Source organism: Neopsephotus bourkii, unplaced genomic scaffold, assembly GCF_033783945.1.
Source record: "Neopsephotus bourkii isolate Nb327-2 ecotype Australia unplaced genomic scaffold, CSIRO-AGI_Nbou_v1 NB_1132, whole genome shotgun sequence".
In the NCBI taxonomy this organism is placed as follows: Eukaryota; Metazoa; Chordata; class Aves; order Psittaciformes; family Psittacidae; genus Neopsephotus; species Neopsephotus bourkii.
In genome coordinates, this window is record NW_026901618.1 from 3,197,361 (window position 1) to 3,214,879 (window position 17,519).

Below are 17,519 nucleotides of genomic sequence, written 5' to 3' on the forward strand. Positions count from 1 at the left end.
CACTCTCCTCGTCCCGTTCCGCCCCGCCCCGCCCCGGCCGGGCCCGGCCCCCGCGCCTGCCAATGGGCGGCAGAGGCGGGACTGGTCCCGGCTCCTTGGGGTCCCGAGGGAAGCTGTGCCCAGGTGCGCGGGGGGGAGGTGGGAGACACGTCATACAGTTAAATTATAACGGGGGAGAGGGAACTAAAACAGCCCTAAAGCCTTTGGGGTAGGTGGGGAGGGAGCTAGCCGCCGGTGCCGCAGGCCTCAGGGGCTCTGCGGCAAGGGCTCTGTGACAAGGGCTCTGTGACAAGGGCTCTGTGACAAGGTGAGCGTCTGCCGCGCTGGGGTCGGGGCCCTGGCTCTGCCCGTTCCTGTTGTGCTCCCGTTTCTCCAGCGTATCGAGCGTTTCTGTGCCTCCCCTCTCCCCCGGCACTAGCAGAAGTGAATTGTCAGGCCCAGGGAAGGGGCCTGGTGCCGAGGGGACTTTGTCCCGCTTTTGCAGCATCCTCAGTGTTCTGCTATGGAGGTAGTGGGGAATCAAAGCTGGAATTAGGCTTTCCCTGACTGAAAGTGTCTCCTGCTTTGCGGTAGGCTGACCTCTCTATCTTTTGGTGTATGTTTTGCAGGGCACCCTGGCTTGTGAAGCATCACCCGGCTAACCTGGAATTGAAGCAGGACAGAGCCAGCCCCTCCTAGTCCTAACAAGGTACTCTGCAGCTGTGTCTGGGGCAAACCGCTTTGAGCAACAAACTCGGAGCTAGGGCCCATGGCCGGCTTCTGGAGGCCTCCTGCTAGAACCAACCCCCACGCATCCAAACTGACTTAAAGCAGATGAAAGCCCTGCTTTTGCATTTGCTTTTCTGTGTTTCTGCCTTTAACACTTCTGTTTTCGAGCTCATAGCCTGTAAAAGCTAGAATCTTTCTATGTATGAAATAAAAGGGAAGATACTGCTGTTTTGCTTCAGTTACAGAAGCCATCCTGATACCACCAGGTACCATCAGGCCCACTGCAAACCCATGAAGCCAGCGTTGCAGGCCTTGCAGCATGCACACACCAACAAACACAGGCCTTGCCCCAGAGGGATAACACAGCTTCAGTCTCCCCAGGCCTGATGGGACAAGTGTTGAGGCTGCGGGCAAGCATCATCAGCAATATGGCAGCAGCCTAAAACCTGAGAAAACAGTGTGGGAGGAAACTCTAGTCCTAAAAATACCAGCTCGGGGGGAGAGGGGGGGAGCTGTGACTCCCAGCAGCCGCTGCTTCCCACTTTGCCTCTCACCTTTTGTGGGCTTCATTTGTGCCTGGTGCCAGGCTCACAGACTCCTGTGTCTGCACAGGGCTCGCCTGCTGACTCTGCCCTCTTGGGAAAGATGGGAAAGGGCTACAAGGTGGTGGTGTGTGGAATGGCCTCGGTGGGAAAGACTGCGATTTTGGAGCAGCTTCTCTATGGAAAGCACACTATTGGTGAGGTTTTTTTTTGCTTTGTTTTGCTTCCTTTTCCAGCATCTTGCTCTGTGTGGTTCCCAAAAACACAGTAAAGGAGGACTGCAAACTGCACCGGGTGAAGTAGGAAATAAACGTGTATTTGTTGCATCTCTGGGCAGTTTTTGAAATTCATAGAACCCTTATTTACCCATTTTTAAACAAGGCTTGGAGAAGAACCTTTTTTGTGGTGTTCCCGGTTAGAAAATACGTGAATGCTTAGAAAGAAACAAACAGAAAAGTAGGTGATGTGCTTGCTGCCTGTTTACATAAGAAATATCTCATTCCGTGCAAGATGCTGTAGATGCCTGAAAAGTAAATAGATGTCATCTGATGAGTTAAGGGACTGTTCAGACTTTTATTTAGTCTTCTTAAAGCTTTATTTTGTTTGGGTTTGGCTGATATTTAATCAAAGTGCTGGAAAGAAAACCAGTTCAGCTGTAGGTCCCACATTGTGTGTTGAACTTCAAGGGCCAAGCTTGGAGTTCTGAAATAAATCCTCCCATGGAAAAGGGCCTTGGGAGAGGAGCATGGGGTGTGTGAAGACTTGCTGTGCACAAAAGAAAGGTAATGAAGGCAAAGCCATCTTGTTTCCCTCTGTTTTCACATGATTTGTCTAAGAGAGGAAGCACAATGATCAGCAGGCTGGCAAAATACTCCTGCCTCAACTAGGAACAGGTGTTGGCACCAGGGGAGAATCTTAGGGCTTTGACAGAAGATGGCTAGTCAGTTTGTATCTTTTCCTTGGGCTGGTAAGTGAAGTGGACTTGGAATGAGTTATTGGATAAACACTAGGGTTTCTAGAATGGTGCTTTGCAGTCACTGTGCCTTTAAAATATGTGGATGGGAGGAATTTGCTGGCAAAGCGTGATACAGAACTGCGTGCTCATGCATTGGTTTCAAAGGATTTCCTCTAATATTGCAGTAACATCTGTTCCCAGCATCCTACCGAGCCCTACGCATGTAGCCCTGTGCAGCTTTCAGCGTGAAGGTTGCAAAGCCTGCAAGCTAAAGGTTTTTCCCATTGCCACCGAGCTGCCACTCCTCTGCACAGGGCTGGGTGGTGTAACAGACACCCAAGCAGCATGAGCAAGGCCACATTACTTAAATCATATTGCCTCGCATTACTTCCTGCCCCGGGCTCCTGTTAATGACCCAGGCAGGAAGGATATTAGGGTGTTGCTGATCAGAGGAGCTATTTATGGAGCCAGTCATGTACATGATTATACAGCGTCATGAGTACTGGCTGACATAACTGGAGGGAGGCCTTGTGCCCAGGGTTTAGCTGCGGTGTCCCTCTGTCACTCCTGAATGCTCTGCTCCAACTCGGCCATTGTGCAATGTGAACTTCCCCCCTCCCTTCCTTAAAAATATCAGTTTTCCTTTCCCACAACACTGCTCTTAGTTTTTGGAGCTAACAGTAAGGGGAGGAGCAGCTGATAGCAGAGGAGACAAGGAGGAAGGTACTCTCCTGTTTTCTATTATTCTGATCAAATCTTATTCCCAAGACATTTAGAGAAAGAGGGAAAATAGCAGAGTTAAGATGAGAGTATGCAAAAGGCTCATATCGAGCCATTGAAGACCCAAGGGACAAGCAGCCACGGCCCAGCACGTGTGCCATCGGGCACATTTTGGGGTATGGACTGATATGTTGGTGTTTCTGGCAGTCCTGCTGAGTGGTCACCATCCTCCCTGGCTCTTCCTCAGCCCACAGACAGTTCTGGCCGAGGGTGCCTGAGGTATGGCTGCTGAAAATGCTTCCCAGAAGATCTTTAGCTACTGCTCCGATCTCTATTAATTTAACCTTCGAACTGCAGAAGCAGGACACCACTGTAAGGGTCTTACTGGGCAAGGACAGAGTTTGAATGACAGTAAGTCTTTGACTGCTCCTTAGCTGAGCTGCTTTACACTGCACAGACTCATTGCTGGTGCCATCATCACAGGGGTGGCCCCTTCACGCTTAAAACGTGATTACTGAATCTTGATCCTTGAGCTCCAGAAAGCTGGCATGTACGTCTTGGCTGCTGGCCTCTTTGGCAGGAGGCGAAAGGGACTAGTGTGTTTGCTGAAAGCCTGTCTGTTCAGAGCCAGTCAGTAAAGCAGCCCACCGGGTATGGCAACATGGACACAAGCTGTTCCAAAACCTGTGCTTCCTGACTGACGTCAGAAGCAGCTCTGCGGCTGGTCTGAGGGCCAGGGAGCCAACTCATGGAGTCTTTCCGTTCCTGATGGCATCCATATCCTCCTCATAGTAACAAGAAGCATGCTCAAACTTGGTTATAGGCTCAGAGCAGCACAGGGTCTGGTGCCAACCTCTGTGGTGTCCCAGCCACTGACATGGGGATCTCCTTGTGACTGTAATCATCTGTGAGTCTATGTCAGTGCTCAAGTGCCTCCTGTTGACTTTGCTGTCAAAAGGAGTGGTGGCACAGCTGCTATCAGGGAAGTGATTAATGTCCTTGGAGGTTTCAGGTTGCTATATAAAGCCCTTGGCTTTGAGCCTATGCTCCTGGCTGCGTACTTGGTGATGGTGCTGTAAACCTAGCTGTGCTTTCTTTTCCTAGAAAATGTGCACCTCCAGCTCTCCCTGGCTTGTCACAGATTAAGTCCCTAAGTTCTGTGTTTTTTACATGGTCAGCAGCTGGCACTTTTGCAAAGGCACTAAGATTGCTTGAGGTCAAAGAGCAGAAAGTAGTCAGGAGGGAAGAATACCCCCAGAATGGAATAACCGTTCCTGGACCATGTGAGCAACAATGCGTAGTGCTACACACCTTTGTGCTGGGCTTTAAAAATGCAAGAGTGGCTGTTTGTGTTGGGCCCTAGCATGAGAAAGGAAAGGGCAAAAAGGGGAGAGAAACAGAGATGCATAAAGTAACATATAGAATCATAGAATAGTTAGGGTTAGAAAGGACCTTAATATCATCTAGTTCCAACTCCCCTGCCATGGGCAGCGACACCTCACACTAAACCATGTCAGCCAAGGCTTCGTCCAGCCTGGCCTTGAACACTGCCAGGGATGGAGCATTCACAACCTCCCTGGACAGCCCATTCCAGTGCCTCAGCACCCTAACATGAAAGAACTTCTTCCTTATATCCAATCTAAACTTCCCCTGTTTACGTTTTAACCCGTTACCCCTTGTCCTATCACTACAGTCCCTAATGAAGAGTCCCTCCCCAGCATCCCTATAGGCCCCCTTCAGATACTGGAAGGCTGCTATGAGGTCTCCACGCAGCCTTCTCTTCTCCAGGCTGAGCCCCAACTTTCTCAGCCTGTCTTCATATGGGAGGTGCTCCAGTCCCCTGATCATCCTTGTGGCCATCCTCTGGACTTGTTCCAACAGATCCATGTCCTTTTTATGTTGAGGACACCAGAACCGCACACAATACTCCATGTGAGGTCTCACGAGAGCAGAATAAAGGGGCAGGATCACCTCCTTTGACCTGCTGGTCACACTCCTTTTGATGCAGCCCAGGATACAGTTGGCTTCCTGGGCTGCAAGCACACACTGAAGCCAACTCATGTTCATTATCTCATTGACCAGCACCCCCAAGTCCTTCTCCGCAGGGCTGCTCTGAATCTCTTCTCTGCTCAGCCTGTAGCTGTGCCTGGGATTGCTCCCACCCAGGTGTAGGACCTTGCACTTGGCATGGTTAAACTTCATGAGGTTGGCATCAGCCCACCTCACAAGTGTGTCACGGTCCCTCTGGATGGCATTCCTTCCCTCCAGCGTACCAACCGAACCACACAGCTTGGTGTCATCGGCAAACTTGCTGAGGGCGCACTCAATCCCACTGTCCATGTGAGTGACAAAGATGTTGAACAAGACCGGTCCCAACACCGATCCCTGGGACACCACCCGTAACTGGTCTTCAGCAGGACATTGAGCCATTGACCACAACTCTTTGCATGCTGCTATCCAGCCAGTTCTTTATCCACCCAGTGGTCCATTCATCAAATTGATGTCTCTCCAATTTAGAGACAAGGAGGTCATGGGGGACAGTGTCAAACACTTTGCGCAAGTCCAGGTAGATGACATCAACTGCTCTGCCCCTGTCCATCAGTTCTGTAGCCCCATCATAGAAGGCCACCAGATTGGTCAGGCAGGATTTCCCCTTAGTGAAGCCATGCTGGCTGTCACCAAGCACCTTGTTGTTTTTCATGTCCCTTAGCATGCCTTTCAGGAGAATCTGCTCTAAGATTTTGCCAGGCACAGAGGTGAGACTGACTGGTCTGTAATTCCCCGGGTCATCCATTTTCCCCTTCTTGAAAATGGGGGTTATATTTCCCTTTTTCCAGTTGTCAGGAACTTCACCTGGCTGCCATGACTTTTTAAATATGATGGCCAGTGGCTTAGCAACTTCATTTGCCAGCTCCTTCAGGACCCGTGGATGGATTTCATCAGGACCCATGGACTTGTGCACGTTCAGATTTTTAAGATGGTCTCGAACCAGTTCCTCTCCTACAGTGGGCCCAAGGTCTTCATTCTCACAGTCCCTGCGTCTGCCTTCCAAGACTTGGGTGGTGCAGTCAGAGCCTTTGCCAGTGAAGACCGAGGCAAAGAAGTCATTCAGAACCTCAGCCTTCTCCAAATCCTGTGTAGCTAGCTCTCCTGATATCTTCCTGAGGGGGCCTATGTTGTCCCTAGTCTGTTTTTTATTTGCTACGTACCTATAGAATCCCTTCCTGTTATCCTTAATATCCCTAGCCAAGTTTAATTCTAACTGGGCCTTAGCTTTCCTAACCTGGTCCCTAGCTTCCCGGACAATATTCCTGTACTCTTCCCAGGCCGCCTGTCCTTGCTTCCACATTTTGTAAGCCTCTTTTTTCATTTGGATTTTCCTCAGCAGCTCCTTATCCATCCAAGGAGGTCTCCTGGCCCTCCTGCTGCACTTCCTTCTAGTGGGAATGCAACACTCCTGAGCTTGTAGCAGGTGATCCTTGAATAGCAATGAAGAGTCTTGGGGCCCCCTACCCTCCAGGTCTAAATTGCATGGAACCTTACTAAGCAGGTTAGCCTCTCTGGCTAAACTGATACAAGGAATGAGACAAAACCTGAAAGCAGATGTTTGAAATGGGTGCAGACTTAGCTTTGAGTCATGCAGGGACTAGATTGCCACGGTCAGGCCAAAGAGTTGTTAGGGCTTGCTCTGCTTGGCCTAAGCTCTCCTGGGAGGGCTGAGTTCCTGGTTTGACTTTGGCATGGGACATGTCCATAAAGAGGATAGGTGTTTTTCCTTAAGCAGTGTCCCTGTTCAGTTGTGGTGCAGAAAGGAGTCTTCCTTCTGCCTTTAAAATATCTCTGGCCCCTTATCAGCTCAACAGGAGGAGATGAGAATGCTTCCTGTGGATTTTCCTTATCTCTGCCTCCTGGCTGTGTAAATAGCTGGTGTGGTCTGGTTATTCATAAGTAGCTACTTCAAGTCATCTTACCAGCTAGGAATGAAAACATATATTGCTGTGGTAAAACCCATAATGGAAGAATTTGCCTCATTTGGTCTCATCTGAAGGGATTTTAGGTTTTGGCTTTCACAGATCCAAAGCTATGGAGGCTAATTAACCAAATTGCGTGTTCTTGTATCTTTGTTTCTTATATCAAAACTACCTCATGATAGAGCTGCAGCCAGCTTAACATTTTAGAAATGGATGAAAATGGAGCTGAATGTATGCAACTAAGGGTCAGAATGGTGCCCACTACTTGATTGGACCAGTACTTAACAAGCAGCTACATCTAAATAGACCATCTCTTGCTGAGGCCTGTCCAGCTCTTCACCAAGTCAGGGGAACTCTGATACGTTGTCATTTGAGATGTAAGAAAGCAAAGCCTGTTATCCTGCAGTTTACAAACACAAGGGATAGCATGCTTTAGGAGGCCTTCGCAGTAAAAAGGGAAGGTAAAAATACATACAGGACTTCAAAAAGTACCCTTAGAAGACACAAAACATGCTCTGACTTTATGTTCAAGAGTCCCTGAGGAACTTCTGAAATTCCATCCATCTTGAAATTTTGCTATATTTTAGTATTTGCAATATCTCTGCCTTGCCCAGGCTGTGTGCTGTATTCATTAGTATATTGAGCCTTTCCTGACTGGGAAGCCACCAGGGGTTGAAACACCACTCAGTTTATGACTGAAGCTTCCCCTTGCAGTTCCTCTGTGGCAGCAGTTGGCAACACAGATGAAAACCTTTCTGTTTCTCCCAAGACTTGCACTAGCTATGTGGGCACTAGAGAATGGCATCAATCTCCTGTCTATTCTTCTTTTCCCTCCCTAACATTTTTCATCTTTAGTTTCCAAAGAAACCACAGGATTGTTCACTGCAACTCTTGTTAGTTCCCCTTTCCCCCCATAGCTTCGGAACGTGAAAGCTAGTTCCATCTGCCCGTTCATCTGTGTCACAGCAGTGGACGTCTCACAATATGCTTCTGTAAATTTAGAAGAACTGATAGCAGGAAGGAGAGGAAGGGCACATGACAATACTCTCCTGCAAGGGAAATCTGCTTGAGCCAGTAGCAGTCTGCAGGGCAGTCACTCCACAGCACAAGCTGCCCTTGCCCACCCAGCTAGTGCAGGTGGGAGGATGCCCAGGGATGCCAGGGAAGGAAAGGAGAACTGGGATCCTTGTGACAGGAGGATGGGGTATTAAAAGGCACCCTCCTAGAACAATAGGCTTTCCTAGCTAGTTTTGCTGCTAGTACAACAGCTTGCCTGGCACATAAAATCATAGCATGGTTTGGGTTGGAAGGTACCTTAGAGATCATCAAGTTCCAATCCCCCTGCCATGGGCAAGGACACCTTCACTAGACCAGGTTGCTCAAGCCCCATCCATGTTTGAATGGAGAACAGGAAAGTGTTTGACTGGGGTGGTACTGACAAGAATTGTAAATATTGTTGCATGCTGTGGCTAGCATGTGGTCTGGGCTTTAGCAGGGCCTAGAATATGGTGACACAGGTACCTCTAAAAATTATCTGTGTTTGCTTAGGAATCTACTTGCATATACTCCCTCCTGCAATGTACATAGATGAAGCTTTACCTCTGGAATCTGCTACTGATACATAAATTCCAGCTGCCTCCAAAGTCCCCTCCCCATTTCACATCAAAATTTATTGCTCTATTCTGCTGACTTAAGTGCTGGGTCTCAATTTTTTCCTTAATTTTCAAGTAGGTTGTTCAAAGACATAGTTTTCACTGCTACTTTTAATGCCATTAAAAAGAGATCATCGGAGGAGAAGGTGGATATATTAAAGACTCCTGAATTACAGTGCATCATTTAGAGGTAAAAACCTGTACAACGTTATTGCTTTCTAAGTAGAAAACTTTGATACTTATGGTTCATTCCTTCTTGCCAAAGTAGTAGTTACTGATGCTAGGTATTTCCTTGACCCTTCTGTACAACACAAGGACGCAAAGCAAGAATATAGTGCTTTATCTATAGAAGAGTGCTATATCCAGAAAGGGCTTTATTACTACTTTGGTCTTAAGAAATGCCCTTGTAACACATTCTCCAGCTACACGGAATGTGTTTATGCCTTCTCTTTTTATTAACCTTTGTTTTGTCCTTCTGCTCACAGTTTTGCTTTTGCACATTAGCATGGTTATATTTGGAGGCGAGGGAAATTAATTCATTGCAAACCTAATAAGAGTTTGATCTATGATGACTGCACAGAGAGGGGCAAAAAGAACAGCTTGTGCCACTTTCCTGCGCAGGAATGCTGCATACATCATGGGAAACCGTCAGCGTGGGTGGAATGCTTCAGCTTGTTTGTCAATGTGAAGTACTCTGAATAGTGTCATTGAATGTAGAAAAATCCTTATTTTCACAGGGCAAATAATCCCTGGTGTTTTCTTAAACAATGCACTAATATGGCCCTTTTTTGGCACACAAAGACAATAAAGCAGAACTAGTTGCTGTAGCCCTGCAAAGGCAAACAGTTCATGCACACAGGAGTGCAATGGAGGCAAAAAGGTGGATTGCAGAGGGTTTATATGGATACTTAAAATCAACTCTGAAAGTGGCTCAGCGACACTGTACATAGTTTGTTGGGACCTGTAACCTTATGCACCCACATCCAGGGGGAACGCAAAGCTAAGGTGATCTATGTGTTTTCAGGTTTGCCTCGGAAAAAGTAATTTTAATTAGTTCAAAGTAAGAGGTCTTGAATTACCTCACATTTACCATCGGGAGAGGAAGCAAGGAGAGCCAGTCTGCAGATAGTTACCATGGAGCAGGTGGTGTATATATATATATACATATACATATATATATATATGAAAGCTTGTTACCTTGTGTGTGCTCTTACTTCACAGTAGATGAGCTTGCTTCCATTAGCAAATCTGAATCATTTTAAATCCTTAAGGGGTGGGAAAAGCTCACTGTGTATTTGAGTAAATATAACATGAAACTTTGCTTGCATGCAAACTTCCCCTTCCTTTTCTGGCTTGATTTTACTTGTTGCTTAATTGTACCACCAATACACGTTCATTTCCAGAATTATTCTTTTGGCTTCTGCTTCTGCCATATGATCCAGCTCAGTATGAAGCAAAGAAGTAGGCTCAAGATGTTAGTACTTGACTATCTGGTGTTCCTTGGCTGTTCTTCCAAAAGGGTATGTTTGGGCAGGTCCATTTGCAGCATGTTTGGCACAGAACTGGTAGGCTGGGTGGCTGGAGTTTGGGAAACCTAGGGGAAGAGCTATATATCTTATCCTATCCTGAATGCTCATGTTGCATAGAATAATTTCACAGGCACAATCATGTGTTCATGTATTAGATGGTTGTATTTATGCAGTGTCGCTATTGTAAATAGCTGGTGCAGTGATCTAGGAATACAGTCCTTCACGGGGATGTCAGGCAAGACTAAGTCCAGGTCAAGTCACTCTGGAAAACATGCACTGGAAGCTATTGTTGGGTAAAAGTCTGCTATACTTCAAATAATTCTTATAGTGGTGCTGTACTTCCACCAGTTGAACTTTCCTGCTTGTTTTAAAACAGGTTCAGAAGAGGGTGCCACAATGGAAGATGTGTATTTGGCATCGGTGGAAACAGACCGAGGCGTGAAGGAACAGTTACGGCTTTATGACACCAGGGGTCTGCAGGAGGGTGTAGAAGTGCCAAAGCACTATTTCTCTGTCGCTGATGGCTTCGTTCTGGTGTATGCTGTGACCAGCCTCGAAGCTTTCCAAAGAGTGGAACTGCTCAAAAAGGAGATTGACGTCTTTAGAGACAAAAAGGAGGTAAACTCACGGTGCTTAACTGCTTGGCTCATAGCTAGATCAGTGATAGAAAATTAAGGTTGCAAAGCAGAGAGTTTGTTTCTTTAAAACTTGCATACAAAAGAAAGTGAATGTACCCATAGCCGTGGGCAATCCAGCAAAAGGAAGCTTTCTCATGCTGGGGAAGCCTAATTCACATGCCATGCAAGTCATGCAAAAGAATGTGGGGTTTTTTTTCCTCCTTACTTCATCTACTGAGCTAAAATTCAGTTAACTGAATGCACCAGCCAGGATACTTATGACTAATAAAACATATGGTCTACAGCAGTGCAGTTCCTATGTTTTTTTAGATATTGTACATGGGAAGTCAAGTGCATAGAATAATGTTACGAAGGGCATTATCTTTGTTTGTTTTGTATTCATGTACTTGATGGCTTACAAACTAGTGTAATTGACAGTGGGTCTCCCAGACATTAGTCAATTGGCAAAGCAGCTTTAATGTATTTTAACAACCATATTGAATCAATTCAATTGTGTGAAATGACTGCTCTATTTTCCCTTAGAAAGCAGCTAGTGTTTTCAGCTGACAGTGTTCCAGCTTAGCTAAACAAATATAACTTGCATGTGGCATTAGCATTATGGCTTTTCCTACAGTATCTTTATATTCTCGAGTAGTTTTCCTGGTAAATGTCTTTAGCCTACAGCTTTCCAAATGTCTGGTTTATGCTGTTAAAAAAATAATAGAAGCTCATGAAGAATTAATTGGATAATGGTAGGGGGAGACTTTCCAAAAGTATATCTTGTTCAGTACTGACAGCACTTAGGGTGGTGGAGGAAGGCAGGCTCCAAGGCTGACAGCAGCCAAATGTGCCGTCATGGGAGAGTTACATTAGCTTGTAGGGCTGGTGTGAGCTGCAGGCTGTCACATATAGCAGGAATCTGGGAGTCAATCACAACTCCCCTGCAGGGCTAGGAAAGGTGGACAAGCAGGAAGTTTTGCTCAGGTGCTGTTTTTTTTGAGGGCCCCATGAGTTACTTTACAGCATGTTGTAATGCAGACAGCGAATCACAGCCCGAACAGGATCCATGTCTCTCTCTCTTCTGCGTTACCTGCCAGAACTCCTCTCTTGTTGCACGCAGGTATTTTAGAAAGCAGCCAATTTGTTTATCCTCTGGCAGAGCTTAAAAGTTTTGATCTTGACTAAGGATGGCATGGTTGAGAAAGTGGTGCCCACAATAAGCTGGATAAATTAGTTTTATTTCTGTGATTTACAGTCGATATAAAATAGGCTTTGAAGCATAGACAGAAGGTGAGCTCAGGAGTCCTAGCTTAAAAAAGCAACAGCAGGCTCAAAGCTTGGGCTGTGTTAGAAAGCATCCTCAACTGAATGAGGGATCTATCTCACATGGCGCTTCTGAGCTGGCAGAACTTCACCTTGTTGAGTGACACAGTCGCTTGTTGCATGGTGGATGACAGCACCGATGGCTGGTTCCTTGCCTCTGCTCTCCAGCACCCACCTTAAAGCCTGGCCAAATTTTATGCTAAATAGAGTTTGTGTTCTCTCATACTGACAGAGTTTAACCATAGGTAAAATTCAGTTGAAGCATGTGGTAAATGCATATGAAGATTTTAGCTTCTTTCAAAGCTTTCTCAGAGGGAAAACGCATTTTCCCAAACACCATGAGCTGCTATAGAAAGGAAAGGAAGCCTCAGACCTCACAGGAACAGGACAAACACCTCTAGCTGCTAAAAAAAGACATCCTGTAATTAGCTTGATGAACAGGAAAGAGCAAGCAGGTGTGGCCAGAGCAAAAACCCCAAAGAAGAATTTGTCACTTTATCTTTGTCAAACCACTAGTGTAGAGTTGAGACCAGAGTTTGACCAAGGACCTTGAACTCTAAATATAAGCATGGCTTCCCCTAGGAGCTGATGCTGGTAACATGTTTTTAGAAAATGGTTAATGTAAATAGCAGGAGCAGTAACTGTAAGTGGCCAGCACCACCTTCAGCACTTCCTAGAACTGAAGTACCACTGAGCTCAGCCACACTGTACTTCCTTGGTGATACAGAAGTCACTGGATGGATCATTACAGCTCAGGCTGTGTTTTGAAACAGCTGTGATGCCCTAGTTAGCTAACCAGCTGCTCTTGAAACTGCTCTGAGAGGATGGTGCTGGTGCTTATCTGACCCTTGCAGCAACAGAAGAGTGTCCCGATAGGTCCCTCTGGTGGCTTTCCATGCGTGCAGGAGTGGACAGCTGGCTGGGCTGAACAGCTCAGCCTGCCCGGGCTGCTGGCACAGGCTGCCTTCTGGCACAGTTGGCTTTATTTGTATTGTGGGCTTGGTTAAAACAAGCTGGGCAAAATCCACAGCTGTGGGGTCCAGGCTCTCTCTGCTGCCACCGCCTCTCAAGCATCTGCTGCTCTGACCTACTCAGATGTCATGTTCTTATCATTTGTATAGGGCAGGTCAGTTGCCAAGTAAATGGAGAATAGGGCTGTTTAACTTTGGCTCTCTTGGGCACTGCTTCCCTTCAAGGAACTGGGGGGGGGGGGGGGGGAGAAGTTCTGCATATCCTATGATTAAAACCAGCTCCCAGCCCACATGTAGATGAGGCTAATTAGAATCCCAAACCCTGATCTTCCAAACTACATACAGTTTATCTTGTGCTAGTGCTGAGTTAAAGAACAGGTCTGAACTGTGTTGCTACTTGCCTGTTGTTGAAAAGAGCTGTGAGTGGTGCATACATTTTGTACAAAGCTTACGCTTTTGTTTTGTTTGTAGGTAACAGTTATTGTCCTGGGAAACAAAACTGACCTCGTGGACCAAAGGCAAGTGGAAACAGAAGCAGCACAGCAATGGGCAAGGGCTGAGAAAGTGAGACTGTGGGAAGTGACTGTAACAGATCGGAAAACACTGCTTGAGCCCTTCACCTTCTTAGCTAGCAAACTCTCCCAGTCCCAGAACAAATCAACATTTCCCTTGCCTGGAAGGAAGAGCAAAGGGAATAACTGTGATAACTAAGCTACCTAAGCTGCCAGGTCACAGTCTAAGTCCTTTCTGTGCCATATGCTTCTCACAGTTTCACTTAAAGCAATAATCTCATTCAGCAATAAAATCTGCAAGCTTATCGCTAAGAGGTATCCTTCCTTCTCATGGACTTGGCTTGGTAAAGTCACTGGTGATAAAAGCCCTAAAAAGCATTTCATGAGAGGAGTTATCTTGCAGCAAGGGTTATGGAGGAGGGTAGGACGGATGGAAACCTCTCTAGTTGGAGCTTTGTGCCTGGATACAGCTATGTTGAGGGACAAATCAACAAGCTTATTAAGCAATCCCCCTGCAGAGCTATAGCCTCTAGTCACAAATAGTACTGGCTGCAATAAAGCATTCAGCTCTAAAGAGAGGATTTGTTTTTAATGGCAACAGTCCTTTTACCTTTGACTCTAAACAGGGCCACAGGGCTTTTTGATGCTGCAGGAGGCTGAGTTCAGTGTGTCGTTGCAGAAGGTTTTGGAGCAGGAGGAACTACTACCAGCAGATTGAGCTGCTGAAGTTCTGCTACTGTCTGAAAGATAAAAACAAAGAAAAAACCCCAAATCTTGTGGGAGATACTAGAACAGATCTACCCTGACAGGAAACTTGTCAGCAGTCTGGCAAGTAGTGCTTTCAGCTGAGGAATTTATTTGTACAAACCAGAGAAGCTCTCAGAGTGCTCATTAGCTTAACTGCGACCTGAAGGATGACATAGCTGTACGTGGTTTTGTTCCAGCATGTCCAGTACAAATCAGTCACATTCACATAAGTGATAATTTTGCTGAGAAACTAAACGGAGCAATTTTGTATGCAGGAGGTGCTGCCTGGGCTCTGCTTAGTGTATTGCATAATACTCCCACCTAGCCATTCAACCCAACTGCAGTAACCCACCCTCAGTATGAAGCTACAGGCTGGATAACAAGTGGTATTACTTTGTGAGAGTGTAGGATGCTGCCTTTTGGGTACATCCCCATGGCAAATGCCCAGAAATACCCATACACATGGCCTTGGTCCAGCAGCAGGAGCATAACTGCACGTGCTGTGTTTGAGTCTCCATGCTGGTAAACCTGTGATGTAGGAACCTGCTGTTCTAGGTCAGCCTGTCAGTGAACTAAACAAAATTGGATAGAGAGGGACAGAATGAGCAACTGTTCACAGACCGGACAGCTTTCAGCATCTAACAACCTCTTACACTAACTGATAATAGCTTTTCTTTATATATGAATAGGAGAGTGGAGAGAGGGAGTGAGCTGAAGTTTCCCTCATTGTAATGGAAATACCTTTAAGTTGTTGGAATCTGGGACTTGAGTTGCATGTTATGGGAACTACTGTTGCAGAAACTCCTTGTTGATAGCTAGGCTAGGAGCAAGGGAGGAGTTCATTGCAATGTTAAATCCTATAACCTGACCCAAAGGGACCAGGGGTTGAGATTGTAATGGAAATCCATTTTCCACTAAATTAATATTGTTTTGAATAAATATTGAGAATTTCACTGTAAGCCAGCAAAACCATGAGTAATATTTGCTCTGTGATACCATAACTGCTAAATAGAAGTGTGCTTAATAATCACAATTAAACTGTGTGCTTATAGCATTACTCTTTCTGAATACTGACACATGAAGTCCATCAGCATTAATGATGTCAGAGCAGCATTACAATTCACTAAAAATTAAGCAGGATGCCTACCTTTATAATGAAGGTAAACAAAGCTGTTTATGTGCTTTGCTCAATACAGTTTGGATTGCTGCGGCCAAGGAATGAGATAAGAAAGCAATTATGAATGAGCAAGCTCCTGTAATGCCCTGCTAGAAACATACAATTGTTTCCATTGCAACACTGCAGCTGAGTAAGCACTATAACACAACCTCCCTCAACTTGGCTAGTAGTAGTCATTGTCCTCAGTGATGCTGCAGAACAACACTCCCTCCTCACTCATTTCCTACCAAGCACACGTGTTCTTGAGGCTTCTCCCTACGCAGAAGACACTGCATCTGCCTGCGCGCTAGGGAAGCGGGGTGACTTCAGAGCAGCAGTGGTTCATCTCCTTGCTGCAACCTCTCCCCAAGGAATTGGTTATGCTCCTCCTCTTCAGCTCTGTAGAACCCCTCTTTCAGAAGGGACTCAGTTCAGCTTTGATCAACCAAAATAAGCGAAGACCTCTGCTAACTGCACATTGCCACTGAAGCTGACTCTTGAGCCAGTAGAGTGCCGGTTGACAAGAACTGACTTAAAATGTGTGGAGATGGAAATAACGGAGGTGACTGGTTCCTGTCCAGTTCTGCATCCTGCAGACTTGGTGCCCATTCAACTGCCAAGACTGATGTCACCTGTAGGCTGCCAGAGCTGTATTGTACAAGATCAGCTGGGTCACTTGCTCCCCTGGACACTCAGGACTTGACAATGTGTTAGGGAAGGCAAGAGGAAAAAGGATCGTCTGAATGGCAAAGGCCATTTTTCCAAAGAGGTTACAAAGACGCAAACATGTTACCTTTGATTTGTTTAAATTCATTAGAAACAAGTAGAAATAATTTTGGGCATTCACATAAACAACCACTACCCACTGTTTTCTTTCATAGGCTTATTCTGCTGCTTTTTACATACTCAAATCAATTTTCCTTTCTAAATACCATAGTATTTTATTGACAAGTGGTGGAAAATGTAGCATCTCCTCTGCAATCCACACACAGTGGCTGGTACCAAGTAAGAATTAAACTCACTGTAGTACAGTTTTACATAGGGTTAATAAGTAAAGTACATAATATAATGTAGTAGCTAAAGGGCAGAATATGTATCTTGTTCTTACTATGCCACTGACTCAAAACCTGTCCTAGGTCACTGGGATCACTTCCCTACTACAAAGCTAGACAGTCCCTTCACAGGATAATGGAGAAAAATTACTATAAAACAGAAAAATAAATCAGTAAATTGAATCATTTTTCTCTGTTGCTTTTAAACTTCTATCCTGCTGAATAAACTGTGCTGATCAGTCACCCCAAATCAGCTCCCTCCCCATGGCCAGCTACAACAGCTAATTTAGCGTGTCCTGGTAGCACAAAGCAAGGAGTTGACAAAAACCAACTGAGATGAAGCCATTTATCTCTTCATTCAGTGAAGGAGAGGAGGAAACTGTTGCCAGAGATGCTCCCGGTGTGATGTAATAATGTACCAATAATTTTGATAGGCTGAGCCAAGCAGCTGAGGGATCTCATACACCAAAACACACCTTGTGTCAAAGGACCACAGCTGAACAGAGGTTTACACAACCACCCAGCAAAGAAAGGGTATCTCTAATTAACAGATTACTTTGGGCAGAGTTAGATTTGAATGTATATAGATAGGAAGGAATATATATAAAATATATACAGAATTTACTGTAAAATACCAAAACAAATATGAAATTGCAGATGACCACATAGCACTCAGAAGAATGCAACAATGTGAAGTACTAGTCATGTGAAAAGGCATCCGTACTTCCAGCCTTTATTTTAAAGGAACAGTCAAAAATGCTGTATCTACAACTAACTGCACTGTTGCTACACACCATAGCGTAAACACCATGTCTCCAGGAGATAATCTCTGTTAAGTAGTTAAAGGATCTACAGATTAAGTCTCCTTTACTCTCCTTTAAGGTGTCTTCTGCCAGCTTAAAATAGGTGATTCCTTCTCTTCCAAGTGGGAACAGACCACTCCATCAGAAAAACACAGAATGGTCTGGGTTGGAAGGGACCTTAAAGATCATCTAGTTCCAACCTCTGTGCCACAGGCAAGGACACCTTCCACTAGACCAGGTAAAACCATGAAGATATTCTCT

General features: G+C 45.6%; 1 protein-coding gene across 6 annotated transcripts; it reads left to right on the plus strand.

Annotated features, from left to right (window-relative positions):
• The first annotated feature begins 24 nt into the window (after positions 1-24).
• Positions 25-13,805, plus strand: NKIRAS1 (NFKB inhibitor interacting Ras like 1). Of its 6 annotated transcripts, none has more exons than XM_061362695.1 (5): positions 25-138; positions 609-688; positions 1,321-1,447; positions 10,454-10,695; positions 13,460-13,805. In XM_061362695.1, exons 3-5 carry the CDS (start codon positions 1,354-1,356, stop codon positions 13,697-13,699), a joined length of 576 nt encoding a protein of 191 aa, XP_061218679.1. In that variant the 5' UTR covers positions 25-138; positions 609-688; positions 1,321-1,353; the 3' UTR covers positions 13,700-13,805. The 6 variants fall into 6 exon arrangements, with proteins under 6 accessions (XP_061218679.1, XP_061218678.1, XP_061218680.1 ...); XM_061362694.1 differs by having other exon boundaries at positions 25-123; XM_061362696.1 differs by lacking the exon at positions 1,321-1,447 and adding an exon at positions 1,487-1,706 and having other exon boundaries at positions 25-123.
• Positions 13,806-17,519: the final 3,714 nt, after the last annotated feature.